The following is a 25,701-nucleotide window of genomic DNA, read 5'->3' as shown; positions in this document are numbered from 1 at the left end:
TGTTCCGTACTCTAATCACTACGCTGCCTGCACTATGCTAATCGTACTCTCCTGTCCGTAGACGTGAGCGGGACGGAAACAGCCGGTCTTCTGGCAAACAACCCTCTCTCATTCAGTCTTTTGGAAACAGTCACCCTTGTTACACGGGTTCCTGTGGCTGCATACAGATCCCGAGAGAGCTGAGAAGCTGTAGCCCTTCTGTTACACCTCGCTAAAATGGACAAATAGTTATATTCTCTGGCAGTTGTGGCTCTTGGACGACCTTGCCCAGATTTTCTCTCGATGGGTCCAGTATCCTGGAACTGTTTCCATGGATTACACACGACGCTGGGCGTTAAATTAAACAGTTCGGCACATCTGGAATTGTGATTTGCCTTCCTTTAGCCTCCCCACAATTCGCCACCTCATTCCATCATCTAAACGTTGGTGGTTACTCACTTTTACTGTTTCGATGTGAATTTAACCTAATGCTGCAAGATAACACCAAGAAATTCACCGAGGTGTGCTAGCGAACGCAATTCGTCTTACCCTCCACGCCCTTATAAAGCCTGTTTTTCTGCTGACTTCGTCTACACACACGTGTACACTTACGTATTTGTCGTACAAGATTTGCTTTTAAGTGGGCATTCGTTTCTGACCGAAGCGAAATGGCTTTTTCTTCTTTAGTGACAATGAGCTTGATAGTGCTATTCGAAACTGTAAAAGAACAAGAGCTTGACGATTTGAAAGTGTCATCTAACCTTCGAAGTATTTTTCCTCTGCTTGTTTGCTGAGGAAGGATGACTTTTGCTGGTCTTACTTCTAAATGGAAAATCGTAGACTTTCAGTTCATTCTTTGTTAATCACATGAATTTTTTGAGAAGCTGGAAAGCAATATTTTAAAAACAAAAGTCTTATATATTGAAAATTATTTAGCATTTTTTAAGTCTAGGTAGTGGTGATGCGGAAGGGTGCCCGGGAGCCCACGGCACCCCCCTGGCTACGCGCCTGAAATACCCACACCGATGAAAGGCAACATTGGCAAAATGCCACATCCATACACATTGATATAAGCCTACTCTGATAAAAGCCCACATTGACCAAAACCCACACCAATGTACTGTACACTATTTTGAAATTAATACTTTTTCCATTTTTTTCCAGTTAAACAAAGTATATTCATCAAAAAAGATAAAATCAAAAAGCAATTTAATTATATTAATAAAAATAATATTAAATAAATTAAAGTATCGGAGCACATCTTATAATGGGTTACGGTAAATTAAAACCCAATATGTATATAGAAAAGAGGGTTAATCAAAATTAAATTAATATAATTAGAAACATATATGCATGTTTAACTTTGTTATTATATTTACGAGACAAAGGGAAGTGTCCCTCGTATGAGTCTGATAAAGGGGGTGAAAGGGAATGCCGGCCACTCTGGTTTTTATAATTCTATAAAATTATAAGGAATACATTTTCATCATGTATAGAGAATAATGTATAAATTATTTAACATTCCAGAAAATTTAGTATATAATGAATTTAACATGGAGAATAAAAACCGAACTATTATTTAAACGAAAGAGATAATGTACCCTATTTTATTATGATTAGGAAAATATTTGCGTGGGCTGTCAAAAATACTGTTTTAAGAGTAAATTGAAAGCGAAGTTCCAAATAATTTAGTTAAATTTTGAGTACTTCATTTTTACATAAATTAACTTCATCCCACTTGAGTCATAATAATTATCATTTGTAAAATTTTTCAGGAAGTTATAAACTATTTTATATTTCCTGAAATTATGTTCCCTTTTTAAGTGGGCTTTTTCCACGCAGTTTTCTAACTGGCTGTTCAGGCGGCGAATTATTTGGTTTCTTTTCTTTTGCCCCCAGCTGAGTAAAAAAGCAGTTAAAGAGGGCATACCTATATCCAAGAAGTTACTACTTAACATTTTATTTCAAGAACTGAAAGAGGCTTAAAATATCCTGTCATAGCTGTAAAATATTTTTCCTATTATTTGATGGCTCTAGATACCGTTGTTTTTGCACAATGCGAGAAACATACATGCATTCAAGCAGATTCTTCATTATTTAATTTCTTTAATCATAATACAAGACGATAAAATTTGGTGGACGTAAAATGCCGTTTCGAGAATAAAAGCCCTACTGTGGTAACACTCCTTTGGCTAATGAAGTAGTGACTAACAGACATACAGACAAATGTACAAACAGACATATTTTGGGGACATTAAAATTCAGATCTGAATACTCCGTTTACTAAAATTACAATTATAAATACATCTTATAATGATAAAAACCATGTCCTTTTAATTACGTGGGCCTTTTATGAGTGTGGACATTTATTTTATCAATGGGGTTTATATCAATATGGGTTTTTATTAGTATACGCTTTCATCGGCGTGGGTTTTCATCGCTTGGCCAATTTATCAGAGTGTTTTTTTTTTTTTTTTTTTTTTTTTGGGGGGGGGGGGCTTTTGTTGCGTGAGCTTTTGTCCAGCGGGCTGTTGTCAGGGAACACTCCAATACACCTTTAGAGATACTGAAATTGCTAAAAATTAAAATTTTGGGTCACTAAAAGTAAAACTAATTAATACTTTGCACTCAAGTTTATCGTATTAGGGCCTATTAATACACAATGGACGAGTCACGTAAATTTACGTTTTTTCATTGTGACTTCCTAGGACGGGCCACGGAGATTTATATTATCCCACATTTTTATGCGCATTGTGTTATTTTTTCTTAGCACCATTAGTTACAGTGCTATCTGTCTGTTAATTCTACTGCGCAGTTTTGCAGTATTTGTAAATAATTGGGTAACCTTTAAAATGGCAAGTACGAAAGCGCTTTCTATGACAGATACTGAAATCTGTGAGGAAATTTAGCAGAAAGCAGTAGTCCGGAATAGTTAAGTTATACAATGTTTAGGATGTAATAATGAATCAGAAAACTGCAAGAGAAACATATCTGTCAATTCTGTCAGGTTCCAATTCACAAGGGTGAATGTTTTACAAAATATCACACTCTTAAAAAATACTAAACATGTTAATAAATAACTTTATAAAATAGTATAAGGAGGTTGTTGTTACCAAACGATTTACTAGTGTGTCTTTGCAACATTAGATGGCGTTGCCGCCTGATGATTCAATTCTGGTTGCTATGGTAACGAACTTTCAACTCATAATTTATGTGATTTGTATTCTTTTCTTTTTTGTTTTTTATTAATTGCTACTGTGCTTGGAGTGATGTGAGCTGTGTCGTCACGTGGGCGGCATTCCTTCTATTTCAAAGAGTTATCTAAAATAAACAAGTGATATATTACAGTCCGCTTTGTTTTTGTGAACTTATTCTTAACATTTCTGGTCCTAGCGACCGGAGAGAAGAGTTAGCAGCGATCTTTGGATATGATGTGATTTATTCAAATATTAGCAAGTTAAATCACTTTCGATTTGTGAATTAATAATCAGCTTAGTGTTCTTTCGAGTCGATTTGTGGATTATGCGTGTGTCATCTGTGGTGAAATCAGTTTCGTTTTGTGGAATATTCCCGTGGTATGGTGTAGCGTAGAAACTTCAACATTGGGGTAAGTACGTTCCAATATTTCATCTTCTTTTGCTAGAGTTGTTAGTATAATATTTATTGTTATTCATAATGGCTGAATTGAAACCAGTTTTAACTAAAAAGAAGGTTCTAAAAAGCAATATAACAACGTTTAAAGGCAAGGTAAATTCGAATTTAGAGCAAGCAGAAATTTTAGAGGTAAAGTTGTTCGAAACGAAACTAAATGCTTTTAACAGTGAGCTTCGTTCTATTTATGTGGATATATTCTTGTTGTGTCCTGAAAAGTATTGTGATACTTTCATTGCGGAACAACAAACAATATAAGAAACTTTAGATGAACTATGGATAACTATAAATAAAAAGTTACAGAAACTTTCCAGTGACTCTGTTATCGAAACAAGTAGTGTAGCAAAAGTAAATTCGTTTGACGTTCGATTACCAAAATTAGAACTTTCTACCTTTACACAGGGGAAAATATAGATGAGTGGATTAGTTTCTATGATCTTTTTAAGGCTAGTGTAGATAACAATCCGAATATTTCTAAATGTCAGAAGTTTCATTATTTAAAGGCTTCTTGTAAAAAAAAAGGCTCTCTATTATTGAGTCAATTCCTATTTCTGATGCTGTAGCGATTTGAGAACAGTCAGATTTTTATTTTGGGTAGCGTAAATAAAATATTTATTTAACTGAAGGATATGTGCTAAATTACACAAGTTGAATTTTAAGGTAAGTTCAACTGCTTATCATAACAAAGTAGTTTGCTTAGCAAAATAGTCCGTTTACATAGGAAACGATAATCACTTGAGTTCAAACAAAGTCCAAACAAAGGTAGCGGAGAAAAATTCCGGTTACGCTTCTTTGAGAGTTTCTTTTTCCGCTCTTGACAGAGCTTAGTAGCGACTCGGGACGAGCCGTAAAATACAAGAGAAAGGCTCTCTCTTCTCTACGCAACGACTGCGTATTCCTCAGACGAATCTCTCTAATTATTTTCACTCACTGTTTTTATGTCCAGGTTTTCTGGGCGTGTCTTGTGCGTCTGCTGCAGTGATTCGCTAAACGTCTTTTTCGGAGCATCTCTCCATTGGTTAACAGGCGCTGATTTGTTCTCAGATACTGTCTTGACAGCCTGAGAAACTGAAATTTTCCGTGGGAAAATTCAGAACGTCTTTTTGGGAGGTCTATCTAAATTATTTCGAGAAACAGGCAGTTGGCGACAGTCTGTCGCATACACACAATGGACACTCCACAGCCCGTGAGAACTTGTATGAAAGTTTTCTCCTTCCGTAAAAACAATATGCTTTCCGCACTTTGTTGGGGGTCACGTTCGACCTCAAGAATTCGTAAGTGTCATCAGGGTAGTCCGTGGGAAAATAGCTGACGACGTTACAGCTATAGATTCCTTCCCCCTTCGGAAGAACTTTTCTCGAGTTGAAACGAAGAGGAAAGTTCTCCTCATCATTTCACTAATTTAAAATTGACACGAAATAAACTGTTCCCTCGATAACACTTTCAAACACACCTTTACAGGAACACAGCTACATTGATTAATAACAGTACTAGTAATGTCACTATTGAAAAGTTCACATATAAGTCAATAAGGCATTAACTTTAGAGGCCAGAATTAATAGGATATTTAAAATCAGAATCACACACATATATATATATATACACATATACACATCACAAATATTCTTAACAAAGGGACAAAATAATTGATGATATATTCTTATATTACACTTTTACTGTATACAAAATACTTATTCAGATAAGAAACTGGCATGATCACCTCTTTACACTCTATGTTTCGCCCGATTCGAAACGACTCAGCCCATCGGCATTTTTATTCAATTTGCCTGGGCGGTAAACTACCTCAAAGTTATAAGGTTGCAACACTAGAGACCACCTCATTAATCTCGGGTTTGAACTTGCGTTTTTGTTTAGCCACACCAGGGGGTTATGATCTGTTTCGATTTTGAACCTTTGCCCATCTAAATAATGATGCAATTTTTTTATGGCAAAAATGATACTCGCGCACTCCTTTTCCGTAGTGCTGTAGTTTTGTTCTGCCTTTAAGAACTTTTTACTTAAATATAAAATCGGGTGCTCCTTGTTGAGATCATCCCGTTGCGAAAGAACGACTCCCATTCCAACCTCGGAGGAGTCTGTTTGTACAATGAATTCCTTTGTATAGTCAGGTGCGAATAACACAGGTTTTTCGGTTAATAGCCTTTTTAACTCCCGGAAGGCTCGCTTGCATTCTTCAGTCCAGTCCATAGCTCCTTTCTTAGATTTCCCCTTCAGTGAGTTTGTGAGGGGTGCAGCTATTATAGAGTACTTGGGGATGTAGTGTCCGTAATATCCTGTTAAACCAAGGAACGCTCTGACTTGAGTCTTTGTTGTGGGTTGAGGAAACTGCAGAATCGCTTCTGTTTTCACTTCCGTAGGCGTTCGGAAACCGTTTCCTACCACATGCTCTAAGTGTTTTACATGATTTTGTGCAAACTTGCATTTTGACGATTTAATTTTAAGATTTGTGTGCAATATTCGTTGTAGCACTTGGCCTAAGTGCTTTAAATGCTCACTCCAGTCATTTGAAAATATGGCGATGTCATCTAGATAGGGAATTGCGTATGTTTCGCATCCCTGAAGTATTTGTGCCATTGATTTGCTGAAGAAATACGGAGCGTTTTTAAGCCCGAAGGGCATTCTTAGCGGACGGTAAGTGCCAAAGGAAGTTACAAACGCGGCAGGACGCTGGGCCTTGGGGCTGAGCGGAATCTGCCAATAACCCTTTGCTAAATCTAATATAGTAATATATTTAGCCGAAGCTACCGTCTCGACCCTTTCTTCAATATTCGGTAACGGGAAAAATTCGGTCCTAATTACTTGATTCAGACGTCTGTAATCAATACAAGGCCGGGGGTCTTTGTTCGGAGCCTCCACCAAAATCATAGGAGAGGTGTAATCCGATTCGCCGATTTCGATTATTTTCATATCCAGCATTTTCCGGATTTCTGACTTTAAAATATCATTTCTCCTAGGTGATGTGCGGTATGGCTTCTATCTCACGGGCTGTTTATTGATTAATTCAATGTCGTGAACTACTAAATCGGTTATCCCAGGTTCGTTAGAGAACACTGACATGTATGTATTTAGCAAAGTCTGCAACTGAGCTATCTGTTCAGAACTCAACCTTTCTTCTAGTTTACTCTCCCGAGTTATATCTTCAAAGTCGTACACATTTGGATCAGCAGTGAAGTATGGAATATCAACTTCCGGTTCTAAACCTTTATCATCAACCTCTTGCAATAGTAGATTAATTGTCTCCGGCCGCTGATGGTACGGCTTCAGCATATTAACATGATATATCTGAGAACGCTCTTTTTTTCCCGGTAATTTCACTACGTAATTAGTCTCTGAGAGTTGACTCTCAATAATACCAGGGCCGAACCATTGAACTGATAATCGATTTGCTTTCGAGGGGGCAACGACTAACACACAGTCCCCTTCTTTAAATTGTCTCTTAACTGCTTTCTTATCATACCAGAGTTTACGTTTTCCCTGCAACTCTCCTAACCTTTCAAAAGCTAGATCCTGGCACCTTTTCAGTCTATTTATTAACGAGAGAACATAATCCGTAACAGTGACATTCTCCTCTTGGGGCTCAACCCAGTGTTCATACAATAGTGTTTCTGGGGTCCTTAGGTTCTTACCATGGACTAATTCGGCGGGACTAAATCCCATACTTTCGTGTGTAACCGTACGCAATGCTAGCAGAACAGATGGGAGATGTTTCTCCCACTCCGATCCGGCCTCTAAACACAGCACTCGCAAGAGTCTCTTGATTGTGCGGTGAAGTCTCTCTACGGGGTTCGACTGCGGGTGATAAACAGAGCTGTGAGTCACTTTGATACCAAATTTTGTGAAAAACTCGGTTGTTAGGTTGCTCGTGAAGGAAGTTCCCTGATCACATTGGACCTCTTTGGGATACCCCATTCTGCTAAAAATTTTCATCAACGCGTCCGTTACCGTCACGGAACTGATATCTGCAACGGGAACTGCGTCAGGATATTTGGAGGACATACAGATGGCAGTTATGATATATTTATTTCCGTCCGGAGTGACTGGTAGGGGTCCGCAAGCATCGATATTGATTTTAGAAAAAATCTCAGTTATAATGGGTACTAATTTCATAGGTGCCTTTTTCTTTTCTCCGGGTTTTCCCACCTTTTGACACGGGTCACACGTGCGAACATGCTCTTCTATCTCTTTAAAGCAACCTGGCCAATAAAAATACCTTAAAAGTTTATCTTTCGTTTTCGTAACCCCTAAATGTGCTGCAGCCGTTCCTTCATGGCACAAAACCTTAACCTTTTCCCGCAGCTTTTCAGGAATGATTAGCTGTTTTCTTTTATTCCCATGGTGATCTTCGGAAATTCGAAAAAACAAACCGTCTTTTCGGACAAACTCTCGTTTTCCAGCGGTCCTTTGTTCTTGTACCTGCCTGCCTTCGGAGATCGCTTAAGGTATTGCACTCGTCTTGAGCCTTGATAAAATCTTCCTTTGTCACTCCTAATAGAGTATTCATCGACTCGTCATTCGACCGGGGGGTAAGTGGTTTTCTCCTTCTGCGCATCCGGCGCTGACCCTTCTAACGGGGGAAATTTCACCTTCCTCCTCGTCATTCATTCGCCCCGCGGGGCGCTCAACTTCTTTGTTCTCTGGACCTTGGCTAGGGGAATTTTCTTTCCTGCTGCAAGCTTCCGTTTGACTGTGAGTCATAACAGCATTGATTTTATGGGGCTGCATTTTATTCTGTTCTATCAATCGGGCTGTTCGATTTCCCAGCAGATAATATTCTTGATTCAGGTCGGAGCTAATCACTGCGGCTTTAGTAGTGACTTTCCCAAAGTCCTCTCCCTCTAATTCCCTCTAATAATATTTTTTTGGTCCAACCTCTGTGTAACTGTGCGGCTCTCCCCTCGAGGTGAAAAGGGCGACGATGTGTTTTCGCGAGCTCCCGTTTTTACTGTTTTTTCCCTAGGATATAATAATTGCATCACAGCGAAAATAATATCATCGGCTAGCTCCTCACAAGCTGCGCATTTTGATATAAAAATTATGAGAATCCGCCTATTAGTGCCTTAATTTCAAGCATATTAAAAGGGGAGTCATTGTTTGTCTCGTGACCTCCGACCCTTACTGTGGAATGCGGATTTTGGAGCGAAGTGCGGATTTGCAGTGTTTACTTCCAAAGCGATATCTCCGAATCTAATAGGCATCCAACTTCAATCTAAGTACCATCGAAAAGTGAAAGACCTGCTCTTTTCAACGATACTGCTGCCGTGTATGTGAAGTGTTTGTGCAATTTACAACAGTGTGTTAATTCTGTGATGTTTTAGTGCTAATTTTTGGATTAATACACCTGCATCTCCGGCCTGAGTTGTAATATCGGTGCCATTCCTGGACAGCAAGGTAGGCCATAAAATTGTCTTTAATTTGATACCTCACTTGTTTTAATAGCACAATTAGTAGCTGAGTATCATCTGTTTTAATTACATGTCTTCTGTGTGACCTTGCACTTTCCACAGCACCACAGACCCGACTTGATTTTTCGTCGTAGGGGCGCAGGGTCGGACCAGCAGGACAGGTCACTTATCGCGGTTGTCTGACGACTTCCTGTCACCCTTCTAGAGCGCATGCGCGTCTAGTCTAGTGGAGTGTGGACTGTCGCCCTGCACGTGTGTTTGTTTACGTTTAGTACTTTGCTGTTTTGAGCGTAGCTCGCCTCCAGTGTCCCTTTTGATACGTTTCTGTTGTTTACTATTGACATTCTAGCGACTTTATCTATGGACTTATCATTCCCACTATCCCACTGTAACGTGGATGTTTCTCTTATTGTTAATTGTTAGTTATTTATTATTATTATTATTATTTTTAAATTTTTTTTAATTTTACCGTTGCTTTATGAGTACCTATTCTAATATTAATAACTATTAATATTACTGTTAGTTTTATATCTCTGTGTGTAAATCCTTTGTATTGTGCACTGTGTTTATGATTTGTAATAACTCTCACAAATGTGTTATATAATTCTTAATCTCTGAAATTCTGGTTCGTATTAAGGTTATGCAATAACTTTCACATGTTTTTATTATATCTGTTATATTGTCCACATTTCCTTCAATTACGATTGTTTTATATGCTATTTATAACTGTTTTATTATCCTCATATCCTTCCCTCACGATTGTTTTATATGCTTCCGTTCAGTGATTTTGTGGCTAGGAGTATTATCTTTGTTACTATTGCCTAGAACTGTTATGGTGTAAAAATTAGCATTAGTTTACATTTTAATACATTTTACGTTTTTAAGTAACTCTCAGCACATTCAGATTTTAATGCCAAAAGTATTTCTGTGTGTAACGCTTTCTTACGCACTTGATTCTGTAGTGTTTTCCACGTGCTCCTTATGCGCACTGCTTTAGTAATATCTCATTTTAGTTATTATTAAGTTGACCGTATATTTCTCTGTGTTTCCCTGCGGTTTCACTCACTATAGCATCGTACTCAGGGACCCTTGATACTCAGTTTTGTACTTATTACTCTGTGACTCCTCTATGTGCCTACGACCCCACTGTTTATTTCCCGTTATCTTGTACCAATGACAAATGCAAATGCAAAGGATTTAGCCCCTGCCTCATCATCCTCCTCAGTAGTGTCGGAGTCAGCATCGCGGGCACCTCCAACTTACTCATATGAAATAACTTACGAGGGCAAAATTACAACTTTGATTAACGAATGCACTGCTATCGCAAAACAGAAAAGAAGTAGAAAATTTGTTATTCCTCAGGACGAGAGAGTACGACTTCTGTCTACTCTTGAGGCACTCAAGAGTCTGGCACTCCACGGGTCAGATTGCACAGTTCAGTCGATTTTCGCTGACGCTGGAACGAACACGATTAAAGAACCAGCTGTGCACGTGTCAACTAACACCGACGACTGGAGCATCCTGGACACTTCAACAGCTTTTCCCGTTCCTTGTCCTCAGTACATACAACAGAAAACCTTTGCAGACGTATTACGAGAGTCTAGCAAGCCAAGTTTATTTATACAGCCAAAGGGCAATATCTCTCAAGCAGACTTGAAAAAGGAACTTCAAGAGAAAGCTCCGATTTCGAAACTTCAGGTGACAGTTGCCAGAATATTGCCTACCAAAGAAGGAGGGCTAGAGGTCTTCTGCAAATCCACAGAGGATGTCAACAGGCTCGAGAAACACCTGGAATATGCAAATGTACATGCCGAACTGCATAGAAGGCAGAGAAGAAAACCACGATATGCCATTCACAACGTACCAGAGTCAGTCACGCCAGAGGATATTATCGCTGAACTCAGCAGCGCAGCAAACGTCTCACACAATGCGATTAGAACACTCTTTAAGCTCAAGGAGAGAAGGTCTAACAGACTTAAGTGGATCTTTGAATGTGAGCCTTCCAGTTTTGCAGCCATCATTAGAGTCAAAAAAGTGTTCACGGGGTGGAATGTGCACACCATTTCAGAATACCTCGGAATACGACGCTGTTTCAAATGTCAACAGCTGGGACATATCCAAGATGTCTGTAAAAGCAAAAGTAGCTACTGCTCCTTCTGCGGAGACAACCATAGTGTACGAGAATGTCACTCACAGCAGCCTATCTGCATCAACTGCAGTGACTCAAATCACAGACACGGCTCCAAATATGATTTCAGGCATCCTGCCTACTCACCGCAATGTCCGGAATACCAACGAGCTGCAAGTTACATCCGTAACATCACGGCATACTAATGGGGCAGGCCGAGTACCCATTCCTGATGAAGAAACCTTTTTACCTCAATCAAGTTATGATACGCTCCAAAACTCCCACCCTGCTGCACTGAGCAACGGGAACCTGAATGAGCTGATCACGGATATTGTTGGTGTCAAATTTGTGCAAATAAACTTGCAAAGAGCACGAGCAGCAACGGCCCGACTCACACAATTCGTAATGGAGCATGAAATTGACTTCATACTCATTCAGGAACCTTATCAGCATGGCAATAGAATCATCAACTTCCCACTTTCATGGACAGTAGTCAATGCTACTGACGAACCCAGAGTCGCCACCATTTGCTGCCGCCAAAGATGGTCTCCCAATGTAATCAGATGTTCAAGAGACATAATCGCTATAGCAATTTTGTATTGTGCACTACTAATTACTAACTAATTACTAACTGTGAACCTACTAATTACTAACGTTTATATTCCTCCTACAGCAGACGTGCAAGCCTCACTTGATCAGCAACAAGAAATCCTGAAAGCATATCCAAAAGCACACCATCTACTAGCGGGTGATTTCAACGCCCACTCGGAACTGTGGGGTTACTCAGATACTGATGCTCGAGGGCGACAGGTAGAGGACTTCATTGCCTGTAATGATCTCGTCCTACATAATGTTCCAGGCAGTCAACCCACATATGAAACAATTCACGGACAGGGTTGGCCAGATTTAACCTTAACAACAGCGGCCTTTGCATCAAAATTGCATTCCTGGATGTTTGATGATACCCCGTCTAACTCGGACCATAAATACATTACGTACAGCATAGGACACCATAATAAAAAATTCTCAATCAAGAGGTACAAACTCAAGCGAAGCACGCTAAAGCTCTTCAGCCAAAGGCCCGCAGTACACTTACACGTGCAGAACAAGATTTAGAACACTGCCACAATACAGATGATGTTGATAACTTCACTAGTATCCTAATTAAAGAGCTTCAGGCCATTTGTGATTCTACTTTCCAGATCAAATCTCCAAAGGTACACTATGTTGCCAACTGGTGGACTAAAAGCCTCAGGATACAAAGGAGTAAGACCCGAGCTCTTCGCAGAAAGATGAAGTCGGAGCATAAATCAGAACGCCGAGAAGAACTAAGTATTATCTACAAAAAAGCACAAGCCCAGTATAAAAAGGCCATTCTAGAAGCCAAGTTGTACAGCTGGAGAGCGTTTTGCACAAACAATAAAAATCCCTATGGGGTATTGCATAAAATTGCAACGAATAAGGTCTTTGCCCCTCCAATTCACAAGGTCTACATAGCACTATACAGGAGCACTATCGCGGCAACACTCACCAAGATTCTTGATGCAATCTTTCAAGACGACAATACATTGGATGCTTCCAATCCAGAACATCCAGCTTATCTTCTACACTCCACAACAGAAGATGACGTGCCATTCACGCAGCCTGAAGTCTGCGCTGTTTTGCGAACTCTACCGAGAAACAAAGCCCCAGGGCCCGATTCGTTAGACTACAACATTGTCAAGGCGATGCATCAGGCAAAACCAACGTTTCTTAAAAATTTTTACAATAAATTGCTCCAACTGCGTTATTTTCCCAAGCCCTTTAAGACAGGGCAAGTTATTCTTTTCCAAAAGAAAGAAAAGGACCCGAACGATCCGGCCTCATTCCGGCCCATCTGTCTCCTGCCCGCCATAGGGAAAATTTATGAGAAACTTTTAGTTCAGAGAATAAAGCACTACTTGGAGATTAAGGGTGAGATCACGGACTCTCAGTATGGTTTCCGAGAGCAGCGCTCAACTATCCAAGCTCTTAGTGCCATACAAAAGGGAATCTATGACGCGTATGACTCTAACAACCATGTAGCCGTACTCAGTCTGGATCTGAAAAGTGCGTTCGATTCCCTGTGGTGGCCAGCAATCCTGGAAGCACTTCACGACGCTCAGATCCCTGATAATCTGCTGCAAGTGTGCGAAAGTTATCTCTCTGATCGCACTCTTGTAGCAGTGCATGACGGAGGAGTTGTTGAGAGAAAGCAGACCAGGGGCTGCCCTCAGGGTTCATGTGCAGGTCCTGACCTATGGAATGCAACTTTTAATTCCATTCTCAAAGCACTGTGGCCAACCCACACAAAGGTGATTGCTTTTGCTGATGACGCGACATTTATCATCAGAGGCAAATCGAGAGACCAGCTGGAAAGTAACAGTAATGAGACCATAGCACAATTTGTACGGCTCTGTGAAGGCAAGAAACTCACCATCTCGGAGCAAAAGTCAAAGTATTTGATCGTACACAAACCAGGTCAAACTCTTGCAAGAAATCCAGTTTTGAAACTAAAGGGCCGTACAATCAAACGAACTCGGGAACTAAAACTGCTGGGGCTTATAATCGATGAAAAGCTCTCCTGGCTGCCTCATCTCAGAGCAGTCCGCGCGAGGACACACGCAATTGCAAATACCTTAAGGAGGCTTCAAGGCTCAGACTGGGGCCTTAGACCACATATCCTAAAAATCCTCTATCAGTCCGTCGTGGAAAAAATAGCCCTCTATGGAGCGGCAATCTGGGCAACTCCAATGAACGAAAGGAAAAGGAAATTGCTCAGTAGTATACAACGCCCCTTGGCTCTGGCTATTACAAAAGGATACCGTACAACATCGACAGCGGCAGCCACAATACTGGCGGGACTTTTGCCATTACATATTAGAGCAGCACAAGAAGCAGCAGTAACGACTGTTCTCCAATTACATCTCTGCACTACTTTTGGACCGCTATGCTATGATCCGGAGGAGTATGAAACAAAACGTCTCATGAATGCAACTCATCCTTCACACCATGGGAAAGAGGTTGTAACACACACCACCTCTCAGCACAGCCTCCATGAAAAAATAAGGCCAGTAAATGTCATCCATTCGTCTAACTACGGAAAAGAAGTCTCGGCCCACACATCATGGAAAGATGACTCTGACATAAAGGATCAATATTATGTTTATACGGATGGTTCAAAAGTTGACGGACAAGTAGGCTGTGGCCTTATAGTAACTAAGAACAAGGAAACGCTGATAACATGGAAAGGTCATATGGGACAGAATAATTCAGTTTTCCAGGTTGAAGCAATTGCGATTCGCAAAGCTATCGAGTTAACAAGCCCCCCAGTAGGATCCACTGTTAATATTCTTACAGACAGCCTCTCGGTCATATATGCCTTACGAAATCCCAGACATCCTTCTCCTATCATAGCGGAGATTCAGGACACGCTGAAGGAGCGTTCGTCGACAATGAATATCCTCATATCTTGGATAAAGGCACATGCCGGCATTCAAGGTAATGAGGAAGCCGACAGGCTAGCAAAAGAAGCAGCTCGCAATATAGATGCACAATGCGTAATTACCAAACTCCCGTGGTCTCACCTTAAAAAAGTGACAAGGACAGCAGCTCAGCACCAGTGGCAATGGGAATGGGACTCTACCGAACAAAGCAGGAAGACCTATGAATATTACCATAAAGTTTCGCTCGATCGTCTCGAGTCATCCCCACAAATAACGAGATTTGTGACGGGGCACGGGCCTTTCCCCTCCTATTACTATGAGAGAGGAATTGCAAATACCGAAAGTTGTGTCTGTGGAGGCATTGGTATACCAGACCATTACTTGACCCAATGCCCTCTAACCGCACAGTGGCATGTGCAGCTTCCGGAACAGGCAACTTCTCATAAGCGTTATCTGATCAAACAGCCAGCATTTCGCATCAAAATATGCAAGATAATGCAGAAACTGGAGGATTGGGAACAGATTTGTGCAGTGTGGAGTAGTTCCCTGTCAATCTCTCTTCTCTATCTCTTTCTCTCTCTCTTCTATCTTTTTTTTAAATTTATTATTATTATTATTATTATTAATTTTTATTGTATATATTATGAAACATGTATGTATTACGGCCCACTGTATATATTATGAAACATGTATGTACTATGACCAATGAAAATTATTATGTAACAAGCTCAATATATTATGAACTATGTAAGCATGTATATGTATGAACTACGTATGTAAGCATGTATATGTATGAACTACGTATGTAAGCATGTATATGTATGAACTATGTAAGCAAGTATTATGAAAGATCTATGTATTCTGAACTACTTGTATATAAGCATGTACTATGAACTATGTAACTATGTAAACATATATTATGAACTATGTAACTATGTAAGCATGTATACAGGACCAATGTATGCCCTTATAGGCCCCATGAGGTGTTGCCCCGAATAGTTGCGGAACCTGGACTAGACCCGAATAGTCTTAGTAAGCCGCACGGGTGTCCAGATTCTGCTCTCAACTCAACTCAACTCAACTCCCTCTAATTCAATTCGAGCCAAGGGTAAACACAAGGAATGTAAATCTAGCGGCTGCTTAACCCACACTGTCTCTCCTAGAAGCATCTGATGTGTTACTTGGTCCCATCCGATCAGATCGACAGTGGAGCCAGTATCTCGGAGTACAGGCATTTCTCGATTATTTACTCTTGCTATACTCATATAGGGAGCTAGCCATGTATCTGGAGATCCTGAAGTGCCTAGTTTGTTTACAGCTTCAGCGGCCTCTTGTCTTTTTAACCGAGGACACTGAGGTCGGAGATGACTATCTGAATTACATTCATAACATCTAGGTATTCTCCGTTTTTCGAAAACACTTGACTTCCATTTCTCCGCAGTTTTTTCTTTCGAAACATTATCATGGCGACGTACTCGATCGGAAAATTCTCCTTTTTTCCTTTCTTTGATATTTGATTCCTGTTCGGTATTTTTAGTAAAACCTGTTGGTTTTTTGCGGACTTTCGTACTGCTTCATATTCGTCTAATTTCTTCACTAGTTCGGCAGAACATATTATACTCGGCCACTCATCCACGAAGTGTTCGCGAATTTCGCTGTTTACTCGACGTTTAATTTGATCCGTCAACATTAAGTCTTTTAGCGCATCGAAATCTCGTACGTCTACTGCGTTTAACCATTCATCTAGATAGTTTTTTAACTCAAAAGCAAAGTCTTTATATAAACTACCCGCACGACGCTGGTGTTGAACAAATTTGGCGCAAAACGCTTCTGGGTTCAACTTAAACCGCTGCAAAAGAATTTTCTTTACGTAGGAGTAATTATCTAGCTCCTGTTCCGGCTCTCGTAGAATAATAGAAACAATGTCCATTGGCAATAGAGCCATCAAATGTGACACCCAGTCTCCTTCCTGTACCTTCGCTTTGCGAGCCTGACGCTCAAACATCGCTAAGTAAAGCGAAATATCCGATGATTAGGGATTATGTCTCTGCATTAAATTTTGCAAATCTCTCATAGATCTCGGAATATTATTTTGAGAATTTTCTCTGCCATTATTGGCGTTTGTCAACCTTAGACGTTCTAATTCAAATTCTCTCTCCCTTTCCCTTTCAAGTTTACGCTTTTCGGCTTCTTCGAGTCTATGTTGTTCGATTCGCGCTTCGATAATCGACTCTAGTGTTGCCTCGACGAATTTTTCGTCATACTGAGGGCTCTGTACAATGAGGTTTTTAAGATCTTGTATTTTTGCATTTGGGGAAAATTCTAGACCTTATTCTACGGACAGATTTATGAGGTCTTGCTTTCTACCCTTGCCAAGATATGACATTTTGCCAGTGACAAAATTTTAAAATGATACAATAAAATAAAACTAAAGGTACCAGTTTATCTACTCTGAAAGTTTCACACTATTCAGAAACACTACAGTAAAACAACATCAAAAACAAGAGTTGCCCCTCTGAAAGTGCAATCATTACCTCGATTAGAGTTATGCGCCGCAGTTTTGTTAGTGAATTTGCTTAAATCAGTGTTAGAACATTTAGACTTTCCTATACGTAAAGTTTTGGCCTGGACAGATTCAACTGTTGTACTGTCCTGGGTTTCTGCAGAACCATACCGTTGGGTTCCCTTTGTTGCAAACCGCGTTGCTAAAATTCAGAATACCATTCCTAATGTAAAGTGGAACCATATCAATGGAAAGCGGAACCCAGCTTATTCAGGTACAAGAGGAATGTTTCCAGCAGAATATCTGAAGTGTGAACTATGGTTCATTGGACCTACGTGGTTATATTCACAAGATTACGAAACATGTCCTGACAGTGAACATCTTGCTGATGTAGATTATGAAGGAGTTTGTAGAGAAGAAAGAAAAACTTGCATTTCAGTATTTTGTGCGGTAAAGGAAAATGAAATTTTTAAACGGTATTCATCTTGGACAAAATTACGTCGTATAGTTGCATTATGCCTAAGATTTATTTACAACTGTCGAAACTTCTCCGAAAATCGTTTGAGAGGTTTTCTGACAACCGATGAGCTTCGATTTGCTACAAAAACAGTGATAAAAAATGTCCAAGAAACATATTTTCCTCAAGAGCTCTCTTATTTAAAAACATCGAGAGAATTAGAAGGTGTGAGCAGCCGAGTAATACAATTAACTCCCTTCCTTGATGAAGAAGGCGTCATTCGAGTAGGTGGTCGCTTAAAAAATGCAAACATTCCTGAAAATAGCAAACATCCTATTTTGCTTCCAAAGGAAGGACATGTCACTAATCTCATCGTAACTCATTACCATGTCAATTATTTGCATGCTAGTCAAGAGTTATTAATAAGCACTTTACGAATGCAGTTTTGGATTCTTTCGGTGAGAAGCGTAGTGAGAAAGATTATTCACAGATGTATTCCTTGTATTAGAAATCGAGGCAAGACTGTGACCCAGATAATGGGTGATTTACCCTCGCCCAGAGTTCAACCATTAAGACCTTTTGCAGTCACCGGTGTTAATTATGCTGGTCCATATTCTATTAAGTCCCAAGTTGGGAGAAGAACAAAAACTTTCAAGTGTTACGCATCCATTTTTGTGTGTTTCTCAACAAAAGCTGTACACTTGGAGTTAGTCAGTGATCTATCAACTTCATCGTTTTTAGCAGCTCTAAAAAGATTTATCGCCCGACGAGGCAAACCATCTAAAATTTCGAGTGACTGTGCTACTAACTTCAAAGGTGCTAGTAAGGAACTGAAGGAGATTTATAAAAATGCAGCTCGCATTGAGAAAAGCAGTGAATTATGTGACTACATTACCTTAGAAGGTATAACTTGGTTATTTAATCCTCCGACATCTCCTCACTACGGTGGCTTGTGGGAATCTAATGTGAAATCCATGAAATTTCATCTTAAACGAGTATTAGGATCCACACTTCTAACTTACGAGGAATTTTTAACAGTGCTTACACAAGTGGAAACGTGTATGAATTCCCGTCCTCTTTGTGCGATGTCTAGTGATCCAAACGACTTTAGTGCATTGACTCCAGGTCATTTTCTGATTGGAGCCCCTTTGCTTGCCATTCCGGAATCTGACTTGAGTGATGTGAAATCTTCACGACTTGCTCAAACGTTGGTCTCTAGTTCAACAGACTGTGCAACATTTTTGGAAACGATGGTGTGCAGAATATTTAACAACACTTCAACAACGTGCTAAGTGGTTTCGTGCGTCTCCAAATCTAAAATGTGGTGATTTAGTTCTGATCAAAAACGAACAACTCTCTCCAAACCAATGGAAAATTGGAAGAATTGCCTTAATTCATCCAGGTAGTGATAAAAAAGTTCGAGTGGCTACAATCCATACAGCCGCTGGTGATTTCAAACGAGCTGTTACTAAATTCTGTCTTATCCCCAATCATGACTAATATGAACTATGAACTATTGATTTTTTTCATATTACTGAACTTTAATTTTAGTTATATTTTCAATTAATTTTTTTTGTTTGTTAATGTTATTATGTATGCTTTAACTATTTGTCTTTTTTGAACCCTTAGAAGGCTTCAAGGCCGGGGGCTATGTTTAGTATTTTTTTCTTACCAAACGATTTACTAGTGTGTCTTTGCAACATTAGATGGCGTTGCCGCCTGATGATTCAATTCTGGTTGCTATGGTAACGAACTTTCAACTCATAATTTATGTGATTTGTATTCTTTTCTTTTTTGTTTTTTATTAATTGCTACTGTGCTTGGAGTGATGTGAGCTGTGTCGTCACGTGGGCGGCATTCCTTCTATTTCAAAGAGTTATGTAAAATAAACAAGTGATATATTACACTCCGCTTTGTTTTTGTGAACTTATTCATAATAAAGGAGTTAATTTAATAAAACTGCAACGCCTTAAATTCATAAATGCATGTTTATTTAATTCTCGTTAAAACATGCCGGGAACCGAGAAAATCAGAGAAGATTCGACTCGTCCGTTAAAAAAAAGATACGCTCTGTATTTCTCATCAGCAAGGCTGCACGCGTGGTGCTGTGGTGACAAATTAAAATCAACTTACTGCAAAACAACATTAATGGAGCTATTGGAGAGAATATCACGGATGTCCTACTAGTTGAACTAACAGAGTGCGAAGGCTTAGCAATCTCACTCACCGATTTGATGACAGCAGGGCAACTGTTCTCACTTAGAAGCATTTTACCAAAGCAAAGTTATTACAAGGAAAACGAGCAGGGAATTTATTTTGGTGGAAAAAGATAAAAAAATTTCAATATATCTCTCACTGCGTGGACCTTTAATAAATAAATTCATCTGCACGGGTTAGTCTTAGTTTATTCTAAAAGGTAGAATGGTAGACTGCACTTAAGTGGCTCATATGTAACGGCTAAAGCTAAAAACTAAGAATATTATTAAAAAACGCAATTATAAATTTGTGTACTTACCCTATAATATTCCAAGATGTCAAGTGTTAAATGGTGTCCTTCTTCCGAGAAAATGCAGAGACTTGATAGCAGTTCGAATAACTGCTTCTTTACTAAAGGGTTTTGAGAGCACAGAACTGAAAAGATATATATGTACTTTCTAAACAGGTAGTATAAAACAGAATTTTACTCAAAGACACACAAAAAAGTCCTCATGAGCAAGCAATTTTAAATGCTGAATAATAAAGACATACGACCCTCATTAAGGATATGGTCATTAACACCACATGAAACTCAACGAATCTCTGATATTGCTCTCGAGAAAAACATTCATTGAATATTATGGGAAGAGCTTGACATATTATGGAATTTAGAGCCAACAGGTGCGCCATTATAAGATCGCGTTTCCGCGTTTCATCCTTAAATATCCGAAGTCGGTAAGAACATTTCCACATCCCAAACAAGAAATTTCTGGGTTCAAATACTAACCGGGAGTCTAGGTCTTTATCATTTTATGCGAAATTAACAAGGAATTATCGCTGATTTGTTAGATGGCTGTAGTAGCGTTTGAGCCTTTGACTAACTGTGAACTTAACACTATTCCTTTCCAAAACAGTGCGTAATATCTAAGCATCATTTTTTTACTTCAAAAATATATCGACATAGCTTTACAATATTGCAAATAATAAATGCATTATTTTAAAACGGCATTAACTTTAACTCCTAATTTTTTTATTCGGATTTCAATTTAGACTTTATTAAATAATTTGCAAAAATGCTACAGTTCTCTAAAGTCGGAAAATTTTACGCATAGATTTTCACCTTAAAAATAACTTAATAAATAACTTTACTAGTTGACACAGCTAAACCGAACTTTGAGTCAATCCAAGCTTTTTGAGAAAAATATATGTTTGTGTGTACTAATTTATCATCGCAGGGTGTAAATAAATTTAATTGCCTATTCAGTGGGCAATGTGAAACAAAATCTAAACTTTCCGCTGCGATAATTTGTCGAAATAACAACCAGTCTCATAATTGACTTTTTATTCGTTCATCGCAGGTTAGTTAAATGTAACACAAACGGGAGAATCTCCAAAATAAAAAGTGCTAAAACAGATTTTAAGAATAACTCAAAGTTCTGAATTACGATATTCTGTAAATGTTGCAAAATGCCATTTTATGAAGGAGGAATTTTTTCTATTATTTATTTGAGAAACCGTGCAGAATTAACTATATTTATCGACATCAGTTTCAAGAATTCTTTTGCTGCTATTTGAAGTTTTAAAAACAGTTTTCTAAAACTGAAAATATTGTGATATGCTTCAACGGTTTTAACACTAAATCTTAATTTGTTGAAACGTGAAATGCGCAAATTTTTTGGAACATGCATCAGTTACAAATATGTACCTTTATATATCAGCAGTTTTAACTTAACTGATACAGTGTATGTATATTTAATAGAGATCAAATTGCAGGATCTCCCAATTAGTTGTCAAAATCCTCTATGCAGATGTCTAGGTTTTATCTAATTTTTGATGGTTTATTAGGTTATATATATGGGCAATGAATAGAAATACCGTTTACTTTATAAAAATAAAACTTCTATTCTTACTTTGTTTTAAATGTGTGTGTGTGGGGGGGAGCTTATGTTTAGAAAAATTTTACTAGCAAATCATTTTTCAAATCATGTATAATCTCTGGTTTAATTGACTTGGTTTGGTTGCTAAATTATAAAAAATGAGCTAACATATTTGAGTTTCCTTGTTATTTACATAAAAAAATTTTTTACAGACTGTATTATCGTCCAGTTTTTGCTCTCCTGAAATATTTCCATGACAGTTTTTTGCCCTTCCACCATTGTCTGTGTTGCTCATCCCGAGATGAAAGCTATAATTCCTCTGTGCAATCCATACAGAATAAAGAATACAGATCGAGTCGTTATGCGTGTTTTATGTGTGTCGTTATGTGTGTAGACGTAAAAACTTGTAAAGACATTAGGTAATATTTTGGAAGCAGGCAAGATGAAAAATGAGCAATCGCCTTCGTCGGGAATCTAACCACGGACCTCTGGCATACGGGGCCAGCGTGCAGAACCACTACAACACGAAGGCCCGGTAAGAAGGTGGGAGAAATACCTTATAAACTAACAGAGCAAAATCCTCGAAAAAGGTCGACATATTTCAGCTATTTACATTCGCGTTGACAATTATTTCTTGCATCTATAAGCAGCTTCTAATTAAAAATATTTCTGTACACAGTAGACAGAGCCAAATAATCGAACGGACTCACAATCTCAAAAACCTCAACGAGTCTAACTTATGTCAAACTTTTTATGTCAAAATAAATCTAAAATAAATCTGAAAATAAAGAAATCATCATTATATCTTCCATTTTCTATATTATTATTGGATATCATTTTTAATATATTTTTTAAGAAAATAGTTGTCTTCTATATCAGCGGTTCTCAACCTTTTGACTAACAGGAGCCATCTAAACAAAAATTGAAAAAGTTTAGAACCACCATTACATTTTACAATGATGATTTTTCAATTTTTCAATAGAAATATTAAACAAAATATATTTAGTGCGAAATTTGGGCCTGTTAAAGAGAAATCAATTTCTTCATGTCTGCTCTTATTTCACTTAGTTTTAAGCGTGAATTAGAATCTATATTTAATTTTGTTCTGTGCTTATTTTTCAAATATAGCATGGAAGAAAATCCTTTTTACACAAATAGGTTGTGTAAAAAGGCAATAAAACTTCCACGGACGACTTCCACGGAGACTGTTTTAAGGCATCTAGCCAGAAGTAGCAGCCAGGGTCGTTGTATTTCTGATTCGCTGATGTCGTTGTATTTCTGATAATTTATTTCTGATTCGCTGCAGCTACGCAGCCCTTGAACCCGAAGCCCCAACACTATATAATATAATGCGAGCAATAATTGCTTTGTAAATTACTCTAATAATGTTACCTTTTAATACTAATGATTAAGCTGAGAGATTTCTTTTATAATGTTGCGTGCGTACGCGTTCTTTATGAATTGAATGCACAAGTCCGATGAAAAATTAACAATATTTATTATTATCACAACACATAAAACAAAATGCCTAAATTTCCTCAGATATTCGTACAGAATTACAATATCTCACAGTAGTTATCTTTTAACTTCTCAAACGTTCAACAGAACTTAATTCAAAACAGCTAGAGAAAGCTAATCCGCAAATTTGCTACAGTCAACAAGAGCAGTTTCCTAAACAAACTCTTAAAACAATAGGTAACTAATTGAATTGAGAGGTTTTCATCCTTTTTGTCAGCTTGTAGAGTTTGTATTTATTTTAACTAACATTTATTTTAAGTTTAAGCTATCTTTCCTGTCAAGCCTTTACTTTCCCCTAGAATTGCCAATGCTAGAGTATGTAAATTGTAGTAGAGCGCGCAGTATATTCAAATTTAGCAGAAGTAAGTTGAGTTTAAATAGAAGGGAAACGAGATTGTAAGAGTGCTTCTTGACTCGCGAACGTGAAGGTTGCTAGGTAGAAATTTCAGAACCGCGCGTTTCGGACTGTGTGCCTATCTCGGCAGTTTTTGCTGATTCCTTCAACTGCTTAATCAGTAAGCTCGCTGAATCTCAGCTGTATTATAGAACGCGGTTAGGTTAGTTAAGATTTCAGAGCCTCGTAGGTAGTGATATAGTTATTTATTCATCCAGTCATTATTTTTTAGTTTCACATTTCTGTTTTTGTTAAACCGCCGGGTCGGCGTAGTTTGTGAGTGTCAAGTGAACGCAGTTGTTATTTCTAAAGTGGAATAAAAAGGGCTTTAAACCCTTCTTACGTGTTTGTGTAAATTTACATTTCATAGCAGTCACTACCACAGTTGCTGACAAGTTGAGGTACCACATTGGCTCCCGAACATCTTACGAACTCAGATGGCCGATAACTGGATGGAAGCTCCTGTACAACTCCAACAGCAAGAAATGGCGAACCAGTTAGAAGGGTTTGAATACCTGGTCCAAACGACGAGAGCATCTATCAAGCCAACCGTCAATTTCGACGGAAAAAATTCGGTGGCGATATTCTTAGAAAGCCTCGAAATCACTTCCAGTTATACCCTGTTCCTGAAAGACAAAAAGTTGCCATTGCCACTTCTGCACTAAGAGGACAGGCCTCACTATGGTGGAAGAGTATAGGGAAATATTTATTAGGAGAATTCGGAGGCCAAACATATACCTTTGAAAATTTTAAAATATCATTATTAAATACCTTCCCCATAGTGAAAGACCGAGCAAAGCTAGAAACCGAACTTTATAGTTTTTATCAACGTAATATGGAAGATTTGACGGACTTAATTCTGCGAAAAGTTAAGCTGACAGACATGCTGTATGGAAAGAAACCCGACACAGAAGTAACTGAAATAATTTTACCAAGATTGCTACCAGCTGTCCAAGATTACTTGGAAATCCGAAATCCAAGCACCTTGTAGGAACTCTTCGAGTTGGCGGTCATGTTCCAAAACCGTCGAATAGCGAAAAAATCTAGAGGGGCATCGTATTCTCAAGGTCCCCAAAGGCAATTCTCAAATCAACAGATCGATAACACAAATCGCTCTTACGCGGCCAACTCTATCTTTCGCTCTATCAAGCCAACTCATCGAAGCTCGAAGGTCAAGGCGCAAAAAGGAAATTCGAAAACAAACATACGCGTACCCAGAAGGCAGAAGTTGAAAGGAAAACGAGTAGAGGGGCCTGTGAAAGTGAGGGTCCAGACTCCGGAAGTTTTAAAAAAACCCTCAAAAAGACACTTAAATACGGTCATCGTAAAGAACTCACATCTACCAATTATACAAGTCCTGGTTGGCGATGTACCAGTGGAAGCCCTCATTGATACAGGGGCAGAAGGTAATTTTATGAATGATAAATTTTTCAAGAAGAATTTTAATAGGTTACGGTTATTTAAAAATAAAAACACAGAAATTATAGCAGCCCAAGGAAAAACCTGTCAATGCATCGGGAAATTATCATTAAAAATACAGGTGACAGGTGACGGAGGATGGGGATGCCTGGCGTATAACATAGGTAAACAGGCATATGTCCCACGTCCTCCACTATCTCGAAGAAGCAACTCGCTGGAGCCCCGTAAGGCTGCACCGGGAGTTTACATGGCCATACAGGGGCTAGATGTCAAGTAGTTTTTACATAGGACGTTGTTAATAACACAAAGTAACTTAAAAAGAATATAAAGGATAGCATTAAAACACTAAAACACTCCTATAAGCTGAAACACATAGATATATACAAAATTAGACGTAAAAGCCTAAAAACACACACGAGAATGCATATCATGACACATAGAATACATATGGAAACACGTAGAGTACAATAATGCAAAGCAATGCATTAAAAATACAGATAAAAGATGAGAATCTTAAAGTATTAATTTTTGTATTGAAAAATTTACAGCATCGAGTCATCTTAGGCACGGAGTTCTTAAAGGCCGCTAAAGCCAAGCTCAATTTTCTGGATAATTCGATCATGCTGGAAATGGATCGGAGGGTGGTGGAGCCAGTGAAAGAACCTCAGGTAGACTTGAGCCATTTCAGTGTC

General features: G+C 38.7%; 1 protein-coding gene across 2 annotated transcripts in view; it reads right to left on the bottom strand.

The window, feature by feature from the left end:
• Positions 1-25,701, bottom strand: part of LOC118206137 (inverted formin-2-like) — a 290,618-nt gene that overhangs the window by 216,194 nt on the left and 48,723 nt on the right. Inside the window, exon 2 of one of the 2 annotated variants that reach the window (XM_085807614.1) lies at positions 20,121-20,236. The exons of the other annotated variant lie outside the window; for it this stretch is intronic. Coding sequence (XP_085663740.1) covers positions 20,121-20,236 — 116 coding nt within the window. The remainder of the gene's footprint in view (positions 1-20,120; positions 20,237-25,701) is intronic. 2 annotated transcript variants of the gene reach the window in all.

The sequence above is a fragment of the Stegodyphus dumicola genome, chromosome X1, assembly GCF_044657685.1.
Source record: "Stegodyphus dumicola isolate Sdum_Otavi_A_Nest chromosome X1, ASM4465768v1".
Classification (NCBI taxonomy): Eukaryota; Metazoa; Arthropoda; class Arachnida; order Araneae; family Eresidae; genus Stegodyphus; species Stegodyphus dumicola.
Note: the sequence above shows the minus strand (reverse complement) of the source record. Positions and strands in the feature narration are given on the sequence as shown.